Source organism: Gasterosteus aculeatus, chromosome 7, assembly GCF_964276395.1.
Source record: "Gasterosteus aculeatus chromosome 7, fGasAcu3.hap1.1, whole genome shotgun sequence".
Taxonomy (NCBI): Eukaryota; Metazoa; Chordata; class Actinopteri; order Perciformes; family Gasterosteidae; genus Gasterosteus; species Gasterosteus aculeatus.
In genome coordinates this window covers 1778320-1796082 of record NC_135694.1, presented here as the reverse complement: position 1 = coordinate 1796082, position 17763 = coordinate 1778320, and the positions used below count along the sequence as shown (strand labels likewise).

At 53.8% G+C, this 17763-nt stretch overlaps 2 protein-coding genes across 5 annotated transcripts; one reads left to right on the top strand and one right to left on the bottom strand.

Annotated features, from left to right (window-relative positions):
• Positions 1-1709: 1709 nt before the first annotated feature.
• On the top strand, positions 1710-7290 carry gpr185b (G protein-coupled receptor 185 b). Of its 2 annotated transcripts, none has more exons than XM_078107430.1 (2): positions 1710-2098; positions 3502-7290. In XM_078107430.1, the coding sequence occupies exon 2, from the start codon at positions 3504-3506 to the stop codon at positions 4554-4556; it is 1053 nt and encodes a 350-aa protein (XP_077963556.1). In that variant the 5' UTR covers positions 1710-2098; positions 3502-3503; the 3' UTR covers positions 4557-7290. The 2 variants fall into 2 exon arrangements, with proteins under 2 accessions (XP_077963556.1, XP_077963555.1); XM_078107429.1 differs by lacking the exon at positions 1710-2098 and adding an exon at positions 2607-2916.
• Positions 7291-11398: 4108 nt separating this feature from the next.
• Positions 11399-17611, bottom strand: LOC144410298 (actin-binding protein WASF3). Of its 3 annotated transcripts, none has more exons than XM_078106121.1 (8): positions 17361-17610; positions 17157-17274; positions 15496-15564; positions 15143-15187; positions 14694-14827; positions 14233-14532; positions 13752-14134; positions 11399-13573 (listed from the first exon to the last, which is right to left on the bottom strand). In XM_078106121.1, exons 1-8 carry the CDS (start codon positions 17492-17494, stop codon positions 13416-13418), a joined length of 1341 nt encoding a protein of 446 aa, XP_077962247.1. In that variant the 5' UTR covers positions 17495-17610; the 3' UTR covers positions 11399-13415. The 3 variants fall into 3 exon arrangements, with proteins under 3 accessions (XP_077962247.1, XP_077962245.1, XP_077962248.1); XM_078106119.1 differs by having other exon boundaries at positions 12454-13573; positions 13752-14137; XM_078106122.1 differs by lacking the exon at positions 15496-15564 and having other exon boundaries at positions 12454-13573; positions 13752-14137; positions 17361-17611.
• Between the last annotated feature and the right edge of the window lie 152 nt (positions 17612-17763).

The following is a 17763-nucleotide window of genomic DNA, read 5'->3' as shown; positions in this document are numbered from 1 at the left end:
CACCAGAGGTCACCAGGGGGCCCGCCAGGGGGCCTCGAAACAGCGGTTGGGAATGTTTTCACCCCACAATCGGGGTTCCGCTGGCGGGTAAAGCGTCCCGAACAGCGCTGCCGGGATTCGGGGGCTCTGATCGAGCCGAGTGTCCTTCGCTGGGGAGCGAGAGTCCGACCGGAAAACGAAGCCCTTCGAGACCTGAGAGGGGGAGATGTGGCTTTTTGACATTTAGAGCGATATGTTTATCAACTGGTGGGTCATTTTAGCAAAGAAACAAACTAAATATGGTGACGACCAAAAGACAAGAGGCAGAGGCCAAAATAGAACATAAAGGGTAACGGCCAAAAACCAACATGGCAGCGCTGAAGAAGCAAGATGGCGGTCAGAATGCCAAACACGAGTCGGAGCGCCAACGGGTGACACAACAAACACCTGAGCACAGTCGAAGGTTCAGGTGTATCTTCGTCACGAGGATGCTGGGGAGTCAAACTCAACCCCCCCCCCCCCCCCATTTTCATCTTCCAATCCCCATAGAGACTCAATGAAAGCTCGCCGCCATCACTCGGCGGATTCACCTGCGAGCTTCGGACTCAAGGGAACCCCCGGCGGGGGCTCGCTGGAGCAGCGTGTAGGCGTGTGAGTGTGAGGGGGAGGGGCGGGGTGGCATTAGTCATCCACCCTCGCTTTACCGAGATGTTCACCGGCAAAGTGCGTCAGCGAGGATCTGCTCCTCCTGGTCCTTTGCAGCGCCGCGACCTGTCCAAGGTTTTCTCGTGTCCTTGCACATTCGTTTTCCTCCTCTCCAGCAGCCAGATTCCACGTTGGGCCTGAGCGTGCCCACCACTGCCCTGAACGTCACGACTGGGGAGGCAAACCAAAAAAACATGATGTCATACGGAGTGAAGGAAGGAAGAGAGAGAGAGAGAGACGGCTTTCTGCTAACAAGGAATACCAAAAAAAGATGATGTAACGCCTCTCAGTTACCCATGGTGCTTTGCTGGAAAGATGAATGGGGAGGGCATCAATGAAGACGCAGTTCATCTGTATTCCAATCACGTGTGGGGGGCGCCTGAAGGGAGTGTGTGTGTGTGTGTGGATGTGTTGTGCACATTTTTTATATCGCATTCATCATTTTGCTTGTGGGCTTAACAAAGTGCAAAGAGGGACGAGGACGACTAAAAAGGAGACAGAGGAGAGCAGAAAGTGCGTGGGCCGGCTCGGGAGTTCCCTGCACCAAAGATGTGAGGATGGGGGGCTTGTGTCTTCTGTTCTGTCTTCCTCCCCGTGGAGGTTCATATCAGAGAGTCATGCACCCATTAAGCTGTGAAGAGGACGAGGAGAACATCATCATCATCATCATCGCGCCCAGTAGAGACTCTTTGGGGTTAATGAGATCAGCGTATCAGGAGTAGTTCATTAAGGCAGAAGGTTACCTGAGCGGAGCCTTCTGGGCACCAGGGCCGTTGTTCTGTCACATGATCCTCCCCATCGGATTGGATGTAGACATTAAACTACTTACACGTTCATGTTATTACAACATTTAACTCATATAGCATTTGTAGGCTGGATGATGTATATATATATATATATATATATATATATATATATATACACACACCAGCTCCACCTTCCTCACGCATGGCACACATATGGGCCCCCATATGAGGGGGGGGGGGGGGCAGTCTTTTACCCGCGGGGCAGGAAGAGGTGTGCGAGCTGCGTTTCTCCGTCCGACCTCGTGGCAGGTGGGAGGAAAGACCAGCACGCGCTCACATCCCAACAACAATAACTCTCCCCCCTCTCCGTGATTCACACGCGGACCTCCGATGACGGGCGACCCGGGGAGCGGAGACTTCTGACGTCACACCGACACGCGCGGCGGCCAATGGGGGCCCGAGGATGTGCAGCGCGACGAGCAGCCGACAGAAGGCGAATAACCATGCCAACCGAGGGATGTAGCGCGCGGGGTGAGCAAGAGAGGGGGGGGGGAGAGACCCAAGAAAAATAATAATACGATAAGATAAAAACAGACAGGGTTTTAAGGTGGAGGATCGAGGACGAGCGAGATCCTGGTTCCTGCAGGAGGGAAGAAGAAGACGAGCTGGTAAGGTTCTCTCCTCTATCATCTCTATCACCCCCCCCCCCCCCCCCTCCTCCCCCACGCTCCCCCGCCTTACCCCCCACTGCACTGCTGCAGCTGAATGGAACCGATCCCGGTATTTATTGTTCTCGCCGCGGCTCCAACAGACGGAGGGCTGCGCGCCGGTTGAACGGGTCGCTGGGCGCGCAGCGTGGGGGGAAAAAAGTGGACGTTCCGGGGCTGCACGACCTCCGTTACCGCAGGGATGTGCCCCCCCCGACCCCCCCCCTCCACCCCACACACACCGGCTGCGGGGCTTTTGGTGGTGGGGATGGTAGTGACCTTCCCCGACGGTTTGCTGTCATTAAAAGTGTGTGTGCGTGTGTGTGCGTGTGTGTGTGTGTGTGTGTGTGTGTGTGTGTGTGTGCGTGTGTGCGGGAGTTTCCGGTGTGAGAGAATCGGGGAATCTTTTTTTTTTTTTTTTGTGAATGGAGCTTTTTTGGCGCGCGCGCGCACACAGCAGCGTGGCTCCGCTGGTTGAGCTAAAATTAACGTCGCGCCGGATCTTCTTTTGGCGCGTGTGAGTGCGTGCGGCTCACGAGCAAATCAGAAATCCGAATAAACGGAGCTCGGGGCTTTGCAAACGCACGCGCTCATACACGCGCTACCGGTGAACAGGACGGCAGCTCCACCGCCGCGCCGCGCCGCTCCGCGCCGCGCCGCGCCGCGCCGCTCCGTGGGACGTCATGCACCATTTTTAGAGACGCTCTATAAATAGAATTTGTTGATGATGGTTTGGACCGAAAGGGGATCGAACATCTTCAGTCTCCGGCGTCTTTTAGGTGAGGACGCAGCACGTCTAAGCTCGGCTATTTCATTTTAATTGCGTTGTTTATTCTGTGTGTGTGTGCGCGTGTGTGCGTGCGCGGTCCGTCACGTTGCTTTGGAGCTGAAACCGGAGGGATTATTAGCGTCATGTCTGGGTTCCTTTTTTCATTCTTTCTTTTCCCTCCTTGGTTGTGCGCGTGTCCACACCTGCTATTGTGCTGCTGCTAATTACCTGTCCGCGCGTGGTGCGTGGGAGCCGCTGGTGACGCGCGTTCGGGGGTTCGAGGTTGTTTTCATGAATGAAATGAAAGGAAGGAAGATGGAGAATGTTTCCTTTTTGCATGCTTTTATCCACAAAGCCAGTGTCCTTGTTAACCCTCCTTCTCCTTCTCTTCTTTCCTTTCCTCACCTCTCATCCCCCCTCCCTTTCTCGCTCTCCCCTCTTTACTCACGCTATTCTCCCCCCCTCCCTTGTTTCCTTGCACAACCTTCCTTCTCTGTCTTCAAACACCTCCTATAACACTTCCCCATTCTCTTCCCTTCTTTCCTTTCCTGCTCCCTTTCCTTTCTCTTTCCTACTTCCTCTTCCCCCCCCCCAGCTATGATTCTATCCCTGGCGGCAGTAGCAGCCATGAGTAGCGGCGGCGGCAGCAGCCTCAACTCCTCCTCCCCCTTCGACCCCTTCGACTCGTCCACCTCCTGGAGCCTCGGCGAGGACCCCTCCAACTCCTCCTCCCTGACCCCCGACCTCCAGCCGGCGACCACGGCGGTGGCCTTCCCGGAGGTCAACCCGTGGGACGTGGCGCTCTGCGTGACGGGAACGCTCATCTCCTGCGAGAACGCGCTGGTGATCGCCGTGCTGTTCTACACGCCGACGCTGCGCGCCCCCATGTTCGTGCTCATCGGGTCGCTGGCGGCGGCGGACCTCCTGGCCGGCCTGGGCCTCATCCTGAACTTTGTCTTCACCTACCTGGTGGACGCCTCGGTGGAGTTTGTGACGCTGCTGTCGGTGGCGCTGCTAATCTCCGCCTTCTCGGCCTCCATCCTCAACATCCTCGCCATCACGGTGGACCGCTACCTGTCGCTGTACAACGCCCTGACCTACCACACGGAGCGGACGGTGACCTTCACCTACGTCATGGTGGTCCTCATCTGGGCGCTGTGCCTCACGCTGGGCCTCCTGCCGGCGCTGGGCTGGAACTGCCTGCGCGACGAGTCGGCGTGCAGCATCTGCCGGCCGGTCACCAAGGTCAACGCCGTGGCGCTCGCCGTGGCCTTCCTGCTCGTCTTCGCCCTCATGATGCAGCTCTACCTGCAGATCTGCAGGATCGCCTTCCGCCACGCGCAGCAGATTGCCGTGCAGCACCAGTTCATCGCCATGTCCACCACCAAGGGCGTCTCCACGCTGTCGGCCATCCTGTGTGCCTTCGGGGCGTGCTGGCTGCCGTTCGCCATGTACTCCATCGTGGCCGACTCCAGCTACCCCGCAATATACACCTACGCCACAGTGCTGCCGGCCACCTGCTGCTCCGTGATCAACCCCATCGTCTACGCGTTCAGGAACCCGGACATCCAGAAGTCGCTGTGGATGGCGTGCTGCGGCTGCTTCCCCTCCAACCTCTCCCTGAGACCCAGGACCTCCAGCGACGTGTAGCAAAGGGGAAGGTCGGTTTCTGTCACGGGGCGGGGGTGGGGCGGGGCTCGTTGGCTGGGAGGTTGGAGGTCGTGGCAGAGAGGACAGTGGATGGTCCAAAAGAAGAAAAAAAATCCTAACAATCAGGAAGATAGAGCTAAAAAACAGGACATGTGGCTTTTCGGAAACGGAGGTGGCGAGAAAACAACTGCAAAAAACAGTCGATTCGGGTTTTCCTCGCGGCGGGAGAGGCGACTGACCTCCTTCTCGGTGCCGGCCCAGGAAGCGAGGCCCCCGAGGAGTAGCATAGGTATGACGGGCGGGAACGCAATCGGGAAGGAGCGGGAAACTAAGTGGATCAAAACAAGCTAAATAGAGGCGACGGATGACCTTGAGTTTGAGTTTTGAGACGACCTCCTGTTTTGAAGCTAAATTCCATCAGTGACGTCCCCCCCTTGACCCCATGCAGGTTGAGCGCGTTCAGAGACCGATCAACCCTCACGTGCCCGTCGCCATTGGTGGAGCTGGCCTACCGAACCTAAACGCCGGCAGGCGCGTTTCAGCAGCGGTGTGATGAAATCCAATCAAATGGGAATGAGAGGGAGCTGGATTCAGCACCAAGGACAGCGCCACTGCAGAGCGCTGCTACCATGGGAATGCTCGCTACCGCGGGCCAGGGGGGGGGAAAGTAGGCTACGCTGTTCCCTCCACCGTCTTGAAGGGGGCTTTAAAGGGCCGTTCCAGCTTTTCATGGGTTCCCTCATCTGACTCACATGATGGTGTGTTTATGTGAAGGTCGTAGAATGAGTCCAATCAGGGTTTCTCCAGAGGCCGGCGGGACGTCTGCTCCAAACGCAGAAAGTGTTCCCGAACTGGTTCGATTGCTGGCGTGCGACCTGGAGAGCCTTTCTGTCTTCTGGACTTCCCTCTATTCACGGTGTGCTCGGATGTTGTCGCAGTTACTGCAAAAATACTTGATTTGATCTCGGCCCGTCCTCGAGGACGCGGTTCGCTTAGTTGACGAAGGCGACGCATCTTCAAAGCCGAACCGCGGAGACAGAGATGAAAGACGTTGGACGAGGACAGCTGGGCCGACCAACAGCGCGGACGTGGACGTCGTTCCCGTGGTCACGCGTACGTCCCGCGCCGAGGAATGAGTCACGTATTCAGGGAATAAGCCTTTAGGAGCCACACACACACGAGAACAATCGATGTTGAGATGCTGTAAAACGTGAGCATCGACCGCGAAGCCTTCAGCCGGCTTCCATCTTCACTTCCCTGCTTGCAGCTCGTCAGCAGTAGCTGGGTGTCTGCTGCACACACACACACACACAGACACACACAGACACGCACACGCACAGCCTTTTGGAAGCATCGCTGCTCAGCCTCGGGGGGCTGGAGGGGAGGGGGCCCTCCTTCCGAAGGCTTTCGGTGGGGTTAATGAGAAGTCGAGAGAGAGGCGAGGTGACGCGGCGTGAAATAGAAACGGCGGGCGAGACGCACTTTTAACAGAACCTCAGTAACACACACACACACGCGCGCGCACACACACAGACACACACACACACACAGTGTCAGAGTCAGGATGAAGTCATTTCCCACTGAAAAGGGCACCGCGTAAGTTGAATCCAGCTAATGCTAATAACGTGCCGGAGGGATGCGCTCGTTGCCGACTCGCCATCTGCAGAGAGAGAGTACTGCGCCTGTGTGTGTCTGTGTGTGTGCGTGTGTGCGTGTCGCACACCAACTAGAAGAAACTGTTTCTGCAACTAGGGAGTCACTTCTGAATTTAAGCTTTCTACCAAATAAGCCACGGCGGTGGTGGACGGGTCGAGGAACACGGAGACTGTGGCGCTCAGGAGACGCAGGTATCGTGTTGTTCTGTATTGTGAGTCCGTGGAGCAGAAGTGTATTTTTCCTGGCAGCAGCAACCAATCGGTTGTTTTTGTCACACGGCAATCTGTCGACGAGTTCCTTTGAAAAAGGCAGAATCTCTCGTGTCCTCTTTCTATCGTTTGTGTTTCTATTTGTTTTTGGCCTCATTGGAACAACAACAAAAACAAAAAATCCTTCGCAATAACGTCCAACTGTGTTTTGCTGTGTACAAAAAAAAGCCACAATGGAGGAAAGAGAAAAGAGAGTAGGAAGGACGGAGGTGGTGGAAACGTGTTTCAAAGCAACAAATAGCACATCGTGCTTCAATACTGCCCGGCTGGCTTTTGCTTTTTCCCAGAATACATTTCAGCAGGAAGTGGGGCGAACCTGCACGTGAAGTTTCCTCTCGTAGACGCTGTACTTCTCTACGTCCAAAACGAGCTTAATTTTGAGTGTTTCGATGTCTCGTTTCGTGCGTCTTCCCTTGAAGGTCACGGCTGTAGAAAGCCGCCCACCGCCTCCCTCGCTCGCCCGCTGCGCCGATGGCGCCGCCCAGCGGAAATAGCCTAAGCGTCGATCAGTGAGCCGCGTAAGGTGGAGGAACCAGACGGGGTGGAGGTTGGTGCTTCCGGTCAGGGGGACGACTGCAGTGTGAGAGACTCGCTCCCCTAGAGGGGACCCGGAGGACATTTTTAGGACGGGGTTAGCGCCACAGATGGAGAATCTGCACTAGCTTGGCCGATGCTAGCGTACGAGCTAACATCCTCTATTTATACCTCGAAAAAACAGTATTTCAGCTAGTCGACATTTACACAAGCCGACGACAACGGTCAAAATGGACAGCGGGTACGTCAACGGCCATCTCGGGGGGGGGGGGGGGGGGGGGTGGGGGGTCCTGTCCACCAACTATTGACCGTCCCAGTCCGGAGGGAGATAAAAAAAAAACACAAATTGCTCGGCTGATCCGGGGTCAGCGGCGCCGCCATCGGGCCGCGGCTTCGACTATGAACAACAACTCATCTGTGAATATGGCACCACTCACTCAACCATTCCTAGGGGGGGGCGGGGGGGGGGGAGGGGGGGGGTTGGGGTGGAGCGACCACTCACTGTGTGCGTGCGTGTGTGCGTGGGTGTGATCAATTGTGATGAATCATAACTCAACCAACTCTCACTGTAAACACACGCAGGACGGACTCGTCTGCCGCCGCGACAATTCAACAGACGGGAAAAAAACTGAAAAAGAAATAACTGTACAAGTGTGTGTGTGTGTGTGTGTGTTTTTATTATGCAAATGTGTAAAGAAATGTATATTTTTGTAATGTTCATCAGGGCATGAGTTACGAGTCATGGTCACGGCTGTGAGCATGAGTCTGTTTCGTGTGTGTGTGTGTGTGTGTGTGTTTACTTCCTCTTCTTCTGTGTTCTTCATATAAGCAAATGTCACGTTTCTTATTGGCGGAGGTGAAAAAAAAAGACGGTTGTGTGTCGGATACGCTGAAAAAGTGCCATATGTTTCGACTATCTAGTGTCTTATTTTCTGTTTATATTTGTGTACATGCACGTTTCTCAGAGCGACTAGATCCGTAAACAACAACAGAGAAGAACGAAGATTTACAAAGAGTTTTTGACCTTATTGATCAGATCGTATTGATCAGCAGTCCGACGAAGCAGCAGGAAAAAACTGACCAGTGTCACCAATAAGAATCCACCTCTTCCTCTGTGACGTCAGAGCCCCTCGCTCCAACCGCAGGGGGGACGGAAGGAAACCAGAGAGACAGAGAGACAGAGGGACAGAGACAGAGGGACAGAGAGAGAGAGAGAGCTGTCCAGTGACGTCACTGTGTGAGTCGTGTCTCAGACAGCAGGTCGTTTCAAAGACATCTTTTTTTTCCTGCCCTCACATGGCCCCCCCACCTCCTCCTCCACCTCATCCAACACCTCCTCTAGCCCCCCCCCCCCCCCCTCCCTTGACCCCCCCTCCACCCTCCCACTCTCGCTGAACCCTTTTTGCCTCCTCCTTCATTCAGGCATCTCCCCCCTTTTCGTCTTCGCAGTTTCAGCCCCACTCCTCCGATCGCTCTCTCTTTTCAGTTTCTTTTTACTCCCATCCCCTCCCCCCTCTCCTCATCCTCCCTCCATCCATCTCTTGCCTCCCCCCCCCTCCCTCGTCTAACATTTAGCCATCCTGCAGGAAGCGAGTCGTCTAAAAATAGTTACCCTGAAAGCAGATAAAAAGAGCGAAAAAAGAACAGCAGCAAAAAGCATAATGAGAAGGAGGGGAGGCGGGTAAGTAGAGTAGACCCCCCCCCCCCCCCCCCCAACGACCCCGCCCCCCACACCTGCCCTGACTTTGCTCCGCCCCCCTCGTCTTCCTTCCTGTTTTGGCAGCTCTCTCTTTCAGGCTCTCTCCCTCGTTTATTTTCTGTCTCTGGAGTTTTTCAATAGCAAGGATGCAAACCCCCTCCCCAATCGATCCTTATGCTAAGCTAGGCTAGCCTTCCCCCTCTGAGACCTACGACCTTCAGGCGAGCAGAGATTGTCAATCAGAAGAAGAAAACCATTACAGAGCTAATTTTCTATCGGACCGAGTATGGCCTTCGCAGAGCGACAGACTGGTTTTATGCATCGACGTTGTTGGTCTGCGCGAGGAAGCGGCGTCGCCGGGTCCTCAAGGTCAAGGCGTTGATGGGTAACGACGCCGCGATGTCACAGGCCCGATGCGGCGTCCTCCAATCATGTTTTTACTTTTTGATTTCTACTGCGTTTCCTCCTTTTGATTCGTCCCGTTGGGTTTGTGTGGTGAAACAGATAAAAAGTACAAAATGCACTTTATAAGATGGACATGTTACACACGTTGCACTCGTAAATGTCGAATGTAAAACCTTGAAGAGAAAGATTTATTTTTAATAATTGTACATAAATGCAAAGAGAAAGACAAAAAAAAGAGAAAGAAAAAAAGTGGAGAATAATTTGCCAAATAAACTGAGAACAACAAACAGAATAAAGTTGTTTTATTCACTGTGTGACGCAGCGTGTGTGTGTGTGTGTGGGGGGGGGGGGGGTTGCGTGACTGTGTGGATGTTATCACGAGGATGTGTGTGTGTGTGGGGTTGGAGTGTGTTGGTGAGTCAATGTCGCTGTGGTGCTGAGGAAAGAAGGAAAGCCTGCGAGTATAAAAAGACGCCCGCTGAATTATTAAACCGCTCCTCTGCTTTCATAACGGCAGTGGGGGGGGGGGGGGGGGGGTGCAGGGGGGGAGAAGGGGTGAGGGGGGGGGGCATCCATTTGACATTCACGTCAAGGAGGAAAGATGGAGGCCAGCGGGAGGAAAGGAAAGGTGAAGGAAGGATGGATGGTGTGTTAGAATGTAGCCCCATGTGAAGGTATGTGTGTGTGTGTGTGTGTGTGTGTGTGTGTGTGTACGGACTGTCTACACAGAAAGGGGAGGAGCTCCACCATGTGGCTGGATGTGTGTATCGGCGTATGGCATCTGAGTGCTGACACACACACACACACACCTTTCTTGCTTTTTCATCATCACAGCAGCTCCGTCAAAACAAGCGACAAAAAAGTCTCCCCCCCCCCCTCCCTCCTGCCTCCCGCCCTGAACTCTCTCCATGTCCCTCCGCCGGGTGCACCCCCCCCCCCTCCTGCCCCCCTCCCTCCCTCTCTAAGAGTCTCAACCATCTGCTGTAATAGAAAAGGGGCCAGAAGGTGCTGATGTTCCTGCAGCTGTTGTGTCCTCTTCACCCTAAACTACAATAATCAACGTTTGATTTGAAACTGAGCAGATTATTTCGGTCATGCGGCCTGAAAATGATCCTTATTATTATTATTATTATTATTATTATTACTATTATTACTGTTTTAAATGTTTTCGACTGACCTTTATTTTCCAGACACTTTCCTCTTTAAGTGACATGTGATTGTTGCAATGTGAGGCAACAATGTGAGGCAACAATGTAGGATGTATAACTCACACACCGGTACGAGTTGACACGATGTTCCCACGACTTTGACGTGCTTCGTGCTTTTTCCCCAATTGAGTGAAAGAAGAAATAATCCGTCATCACAAGTAACTTCCCCAAAGACAGTGATGTGACCTTTACGACCTCCCTGTGACGGTGAGGCGAGTGAGGTCACGCCACCGACCCTCACGCCTGGACAGACAGCGAACGGAGACAAAGCGCTTCGGCAACGCGCCTCCCAGCGTCTCACCGCGCTGCAGTGGTCGAGCTGCAGGCGGGTGGAGGTTCCACCTGCACGTGGAGGCCCGTTTGTCTGCAGGTTTCACTGCAATGTAAAAGGTAAGTATCTACTTCACCGGGTTCCTTAAAGGGGAAACAGAGTCATTGGTTGAGCATTAACGTTCCCTGATGGATTAGTTACTGCAGCTCTCGCATCAAGTGCATCTAAAGCTCATCTCAAGTCTTTGGCTCCTGAATTAGAGGCGCGCTAAAATTAGACAGCGGCAGGAGGGAAGGATGCAGGAAACACGTCGGACTCCATCGCCCAATCCGGCTTTCTTTTTGGGACTAACACACTTTGGACAGCTGGTGTTGTCTCAGCGCACCGCGTGTTTTCTGTGTTTTCCACGCTGCTGTGCCACCGTCTGGGCCCGAAATAATGACTCCCATTAAACGGCCCCCCGCGGTGTTCCTGCTCCGGCCCGCCGAGGTCCAGAAACCAGCACAGACCAAGTCCTCGTCCACGAGTTCCTATTAAAAGACTTTATGTCAGTAAAAAAAACCACATTCTTACTGTCTGAAATGAATCTAAACACTAAGAGAGGAACATACTAACATTTAACACAGTTAATTACGCAGATGAAGAAAACTATGTTTGAATATATAACCGAAGGATTATAAAAAGGTCAAATTTCAAGCCAGTTGGATTATTTCCACCGGTCTGAGGACATGAGAATGTGTCAGAATCCTTTAATACAGAAAGAGAAGACAAGTCAATAAAAGAGAAACGCAGACGGTCCGTTTTGTTCACCATTTATTGTCTATAGTTACATGCATACTTGCTTACAGTTGCTTTTAGTGTGCAATACACAGTCTATGTTATATTACTCCAAACGTCACCGTCAGAAGGCCCAACGTCTACACAACAGAACCCATTTCTCACATTTTCAACACATAAGGAGGGTTTCTCTGAGGCCACACGAGGACGAACGCGGCGCTCCGATGTGTTTTGTCCGCCTGTGATCGACCTCTAATGACCTCTAATGTTCCAGGATGCAGCGCTGCGATCACGCGTGTCCCGTATCTACGTCTCGCAGTGGTTTTACCTCAATAACAAAGTCTATGAACACCCAACCAAACCAATCAGGGAGAAGGACTTTATTCCAGTTATAAATGCGTCTTCAGCAGAGCCTCGTGTGGGTTTTATACACGGAACTAAATAATCATAAGCCGACGTGTTTGTTTGTGATTTCAGAAATGAAAAGCTAAAAATGGGGCCGATATTTATTCACAAACATTTGAATCGTCCTAATCGTCTCCACCAGGAGATTAAATTCTCTCCAGTTACAATAGACACATTTAAAAAGGGGGCGAACGCGGCGCCGCATTGCGCCATTCGGCAGCAGCACGACACTTCCCAGAATGCTTCACTGCCAAAGGTTTACTCTTGTTTGGTTGACTGACAGGAAGTCAGTCAGAACGCGGTTACCCAGCAACGCAACTAAATAAATATTTAGTGTGAAGAAATGCAAAGTTTAGGGAATGAATATTCCCTAAACTTTGCATTTCTTCTGGCTGAAGATTTGAATCGAGACCATATGCGTAAAAACAGCTTCAATGGTTCATCTGGAGCCTCGGTCCTGGATTTGAGAAGAAACCCCCCCCCCGAAAAATATAAACCAAAGCAAACCACTCACCGCAGCACATTTTCAAAAAGAAAAAGCACATTATAAAAACACTACAGTTCAACCAGCTCGTCACGAGGATTAGCAAAGCTATACTGAGAAGAGAAGAGAATATAGCGTAGATTACTGTCATGTATTTATAGTCCGGGGGGGCGAGGGGGGTCGGGGGGGTCATGAACATGAATGAAGAATTAAAAAGGGAGCCGATGTCTTTCTTCACAGTTTGTTCTCCGCTGACGGAGCGCTGGCTTTCTGGGAGTCATTTACTACCAACGTGTCCTAAAATGACATTATTTTCACAACAGAGCTTGTTGATTAATAAATACATCTGTTAATAAGTCAACATAAATCGGTAAAGTGTTATTGAATGTTAAACGTTTGAGTTTCTGATCTGAATCAACACGTCAGACACATTTGCGAATAAAAGGTTCGGCTAGTTTAGCAGAGCAGGAGGTTGCTTGCAAAATGTTAGGTAGCTCCAGAGAAGTGTTATCCTGCGCGAGGGAAAATTATGTAAGCTACATGCTAATCAACTGTCAGCATGCAAGCACTTCCAAGTTGGATCCCAGAGATGATCCTGGTTCTTTTGTTACTCAGGCGACCAAACTCTCAAAGTGACAGTGCAACCTCCTAAATAGGGAGCGCATGTTTTCGTAAAACAGGCGCGGCCCAGCGAAGCGGAGTCACCCTAGATTTTTATGCCCTGGTTTTCCTAAATTCTTACGGAAACGTTAGATAAGTTAAGATTGCATTAGAGTTGGTCTTGTGCTATACCATGTGCTTTGTAAACACATCTACCCCCCCCGCTCTCCCATGGGGGGCTACAGTAACGCATCATCATGAGTAAACTTCACAGCTCAGTGTCAGCGGTTGAAATGAGCAGGCGGGGGGCTGAGATGCTGCCAGTGAGTGGGTGGGGGCGATACGCACGAACCCCGAGGGCGTCAGGTCAAGAATAGCCGTCGTCGGGGGCAACCGAGCGAGCTGACGTCGTCACAACGCCGCCGATGAGGCGCCCGTTATCGTGTCGTGATTGAATCTTACAGATTATTCTTTCTTTGAAGCTGTTAATGACGAACACTAATCGAAAACCCCTCGATGTTTCCACCCCCCCGCCCCCCCCCTCGTTTCTCTTAGTCGGACCACTCGTTCTCGTCCAGCTCGGAGTCGTCGTCGGACTCGCTGTACTCCACGGCGATGCGGCGCGACAGGATGGTGGCCACGTCGTTGCCGACGGGCTCCCTCTTCGCCTCCTGCTCCCTCTGCTCCTGCACCTTCCTCAGCTGGATGCCTGGGGGGGGGGGGGCGGGGAGGCGGGGGGGGTGGGGGGAGGATGTATGGGTGTGTTGGGGGGGGGGGGTGAAGGAACAGAGATCGGAGTAAGACGTTAGTAGAAGTTTCGGGGGTTCCCCGGCAACAGCTTAGCGACGGCACTGATGAATCGCCATGGATACCGCGAGGAGACGTACCTCTACGAATGGCTGCCAGCAGGTCGGAGCGGGCGTCGCTCATCGGGACCAGCCCCGCCATGGCGGCCTTCCTGCTGGAGGGCGCCGCGTCCACGCCGTGCGATGGCGACGGGTGAGCCTGGTAGCCCCCGGGCGCCCCTGGCGGCGGCGGGGGCGGGGCGGCCGGGGGCACGCCCGACGGCGGGTGGGAAGGGGAGGGCACGTAGTTGGCCGGGGGAGGAGGAGGGGAGGGGGAGTAGGGGCGGGAGAGGGCGGAGGAGGTGGGGGGGAGGGCGGAGGGCGGGGCGGCGGTGGAGTCGAAGGCGGTCTGCGCCGAGGGGATGGTGGGGGGAGGGGGAGGCGGGGCGGGGGGGATGAAGTACTCTGGGATGGTGGAGGGCTGGCTGCTGGCGGGGGGAGATAAAAGCCACACAAAGCGTCTCTCGTTACACATTTTGAACAGATTTAAAGTCGACAAACACCATCAAATGAGACAACGTACCCGTGTGCGGCCCGGTACTCCTTGACCGACTGCTGCCTCGGCCCGTTGACCGTCGGGTCTCCGCCCGCCGGGACCCCGTGCCCCGATGGGGTCCGGCCGAGGGAGGCGGCGTGGCGCCCTGCCGGCAGCGGCCCCGGGGCTCCCGGGGGCCCGTTGGCCGGCCTGAGGACCCGATCCAGGGACTGGGTCTGGGGCGCGGCGGTGAGGTGGTCCCTGGAGTGGTCGGAGGCGTGGACGGCGCCGGGGGCCTGGGCGGAGGGGTGGTTGGGGCTGGCGGGGTAAGAGTCGGACGCCATTGACCTGTTTACAAAACACGTCAGGTGTTTGTATCTAAATCCACGTGCCGTGACTCACCCTCACCACAGGGGGGCAGCATGGAGCTTTGAACTATACGTGCAGGTATGTTGGTGCTTCTCGGGTGTCTTAGAATGCGAGCCTGCTTGTGTGAGGTGTGTGTCTACCTGCTGTCGGGGGACAGAGACCCCTCTGAGGACATGCCGTGGTAAGGGGACGGCGTGAGCCGGGCGTCCGGTCTGAACTCTTTGTCGTAGGCCAGAACGTTCCACTCCTGGCGGCGATTGCGAGCCTTACGCACCTGCAGGGGATGGGAACATATGTCAAAATAACAGAAGCAGAGTGCGCCTGCCACGAACCATCCTGATCATCCTGATATCTGCATTGATTTCATCACGGTATTCAAGGAAAATAGCTTGACGGGTTCTTTGAGATGCGGCAACATCTGGGCCTCTCCGGAGCGACGGCCAATGAGAGCGCGAGACAGATGTTAATGGCGTTAACTTGTAGGCGGGGTCAACGCTAACCTCCGCTACACAAAACACGAACATTGATCATTTCATGCCAATTCAGTGTGTGATTCCTTGCTAATGGAGTAAAACGCGTCTCCACTGACCTTCTTGACCTCTCTGCTCGGGTCCTCGACCTGCTTCTGCTGCTCCTGCAAGAGAGACCGAAGGGATGGAAAGTTACCACGTCGCATCGATTCCTCCAGGAGGGAGGAAGAGAGCAGCGCGCCGTCACCAGCTCCATCACCAACACACACACACACACACGCGTCACACACACTAACGCATGCAAGCAGACGATGGACAACATGTTAGAGAGACACACACACGCAAACAGAAGGGACGGTGTGTGCGTGAGTGTGTGTGAGAGTGAGTGAAGTGTGTGTGTGTGTGCGTGTGTGTGTCTGTGTGTGGGGGGGGGGGGCAGTAGAGGGCAGGTTAGGGGTCTGGGTTGTCTTACAGAGATGGACAGGGGGCTCCTGGGTGGGGCCTGTCTGGAGTGGGGCCTGTCGGGGTGGGCCGGACAGCCCTATGGACACATGGGAGAAAGACAAGCTGGAGCGTTAGACTGCGCGGGGGGTGGGGGAGGGGGGGGGGGGGGGGCGATGGAGACACGTGACAGCGAGCCGTCGTACTGACGCGGCGAGGCGGCATCGTGTCGGTGGAAGAGTTTGTCTGGTGGGACACATTTAAAAATGTCTCCTCAACTAGAAAACGATTACCTGTTACTTATATTAACTATTACCTAGGTTTTAATTACAGATCCATCAGAAGTCAAACAAAACTTTACTAACTAAACTCTAAACGAGTCTCAGTGACCTTCAGCTGATTAATATTTGTATTAATTCAACTTTAAGCTTCTTCCTGCTGTGGTCTGTTTAAATGACTTTGAGGCCTTTAACTACAAAACAGCTACATCTCTGCACCGATGTATGAAATGTCCCTTCTAGCTGCATAACGAGCCTGTCCTCCTGCAGAGTGTCCTCCTGCAGAGTGTCCACCTGCAGAGTGTCCACCTGCTGAGTGTCCACCTGCAGAGTGTCCACCTGCTGAGTGTCCTCCTGCAGAGTGTCCTCCTGCTGAGTGTCCTCCTGCTGAGTGTCCACCTGCTGAGTGTCCACCTGCTGAGTGTCCACCTGCAGAGTGTCCTCCTGCAGAGTGTCCTCCTGCTGAGTGTCCTCCTGCAGAGTGTCCACCTGCTGAGTGTCCACCTACAGAGTGTCCTCCTGCAGAGTGTCCACCTGCAGAGTGTCCTCCTACTGAGTGTCCTCCTGCTGAGTGTCCTCCTACTGAGTGTCCACCTGCTGAGTGTCCTCCTACTGAGTGTCCTCCTGCAGAGTGTCCTCCTGCAGAGTGTCCTCCTACTAAGTGTCCTCCTACTGAGTGTCCACCTGCAGAGTGTCCTCCTACTGAGTGTCCACCTGCAGAGTGTCCACCTGCAGAGTGTCCTCCTACTGAGTGTCCTCCTGCTGAGTGTCCTCCTGCTGAGTGTCCTCCTACTGAGTGTCCACCTGCTGAGTGTCCTCCTACTGAGTGTCCGCCTACTGAGTGTCCTCCTGCAGAGTGTCCTCCTACTGAGTGTCCACCTGCAGAGTGTCCTCCTACTGAGTGTCCACCTGCAGAGTGTCCTCCTACTGAGTGTCCTCCTGCAGAGTGTCCTCCTACTGAGTGTCCACCTGCAGAGTGTCCTCCTACTGAGTGTCCTCCTGCAGAGTGTCCTCCTACTGAGTGTCCACCTGCAGAGTGTCCTCCTACTGAGTGTCCTCCTGCTGAGTGTCCACCTGCTGAGTGTCCACCTCCTGAGTGTCCACCTACTGAGTGTCCTCCTACTGAGTGTCCTCCTACTGAGTGTCCTCCTACTAAGTGTCCTCCTACTGAGTGTCCTCCTACTGAGTGTCCTCCTGCTGAGTGTCCTCCTGCTGAGTGTCAACAAGCGACGACAGCAGAGACCAGAACGCACAAAAAGGAATAACGGCGCTAAAAAAAGGACACAACTAGGCAGAAAGAAAAAACAGAGCAGCAAACTAAGCACGAGATGAATTCAGATTTACAGTTCTGTCCCCATCACACACACCCAGCGCAGAGACACACACACACAAAGACAGACACACACACACACACCTTCTGCCTTCGCTTCTCCTTGCGTTTGTCCTCGGTGGCCTGCAGCATCTTCTCCTTCCACAGGATGAAGAAGTAGGACGGGTCGGTGTAGAACTTCAGCGCGTCCTTCTTGTCGTCCCTGCGGAGCGGAGAGACGGCGGTGAAACAAAAAGAGGACAGAATAGGGCGAAGCGACGGGGAGGACGTGGGCCGGTCCTCTCTGACCTGTAGGGGCTGAGGATGTTGAGCGGAGGAGGTTTGTCCCCGCGGTGGTACATCTCCACCACCGGATTGGGCACCGAGGTCCTCGACACCACCTGCTGGTCCTGGATGGTGCTGCTCTTGAAGGCCTTCCTCATGTTGATGTCTTGCAGGGAGACTGGAAGGAGGACGGAGAAAAAAAGACAATCCGCTAAAATAAAAATACAATTCTGTGAAGTATTTAGTAGATTTCATGTGATAATAAACGACAACAGGATGATTTGTTGCATCATTGTTGGATTGAAAAAGGAAAAAGGTCATTTTGGATTCGTTGTTTGTTGTCACTCTCACACGGAGAAGCCAGTTGGGTTTTGTTGAAAGGCATTCTGGGAAAGTAGAAAATTGCTCACAGCAGCAGAAGTGCAGG

Bases quoted from the DNA above. Each gene is read 5' to 3' on its own strand.
- gpr185b (XM_078107429.1), top strand. From the start codon at position 2,862: ATGATGGTTTGGACCGAAAGGGGATCGAACATCTTCAGTCTCCGGCGT. The intron at 2,917-3,501 runs GTGAGGACGCAG...CCCCCCCCCCAG, and splicing joins CAGTCTCCGGCGTCTTTTAG to CTATGATTCTATCCCTGGCG.
- LOC144410298 (XM_078106119.1), bottom strand. From the start codon at position 17,494: ATGAGGAAGGCCTTCAAGAGCAGCACCATCCAGGACCAGCAGGTGGTG. The intron at 17,275-17,360 runs GTCAGAGAGGAC...TCCGCTCCGCAG, and splicing joins AACATCCTCAGCCCCTACAG to GGACGACAAGAAGGACGCGC. The intron at 15,565-17,156 runs GTGTGTGTGTGT...ATGTGTCCATAG, and splicing joins AGGAGAAGCGAAGGCAGAAG to GGCTGTCCGGCCCACCCCGA.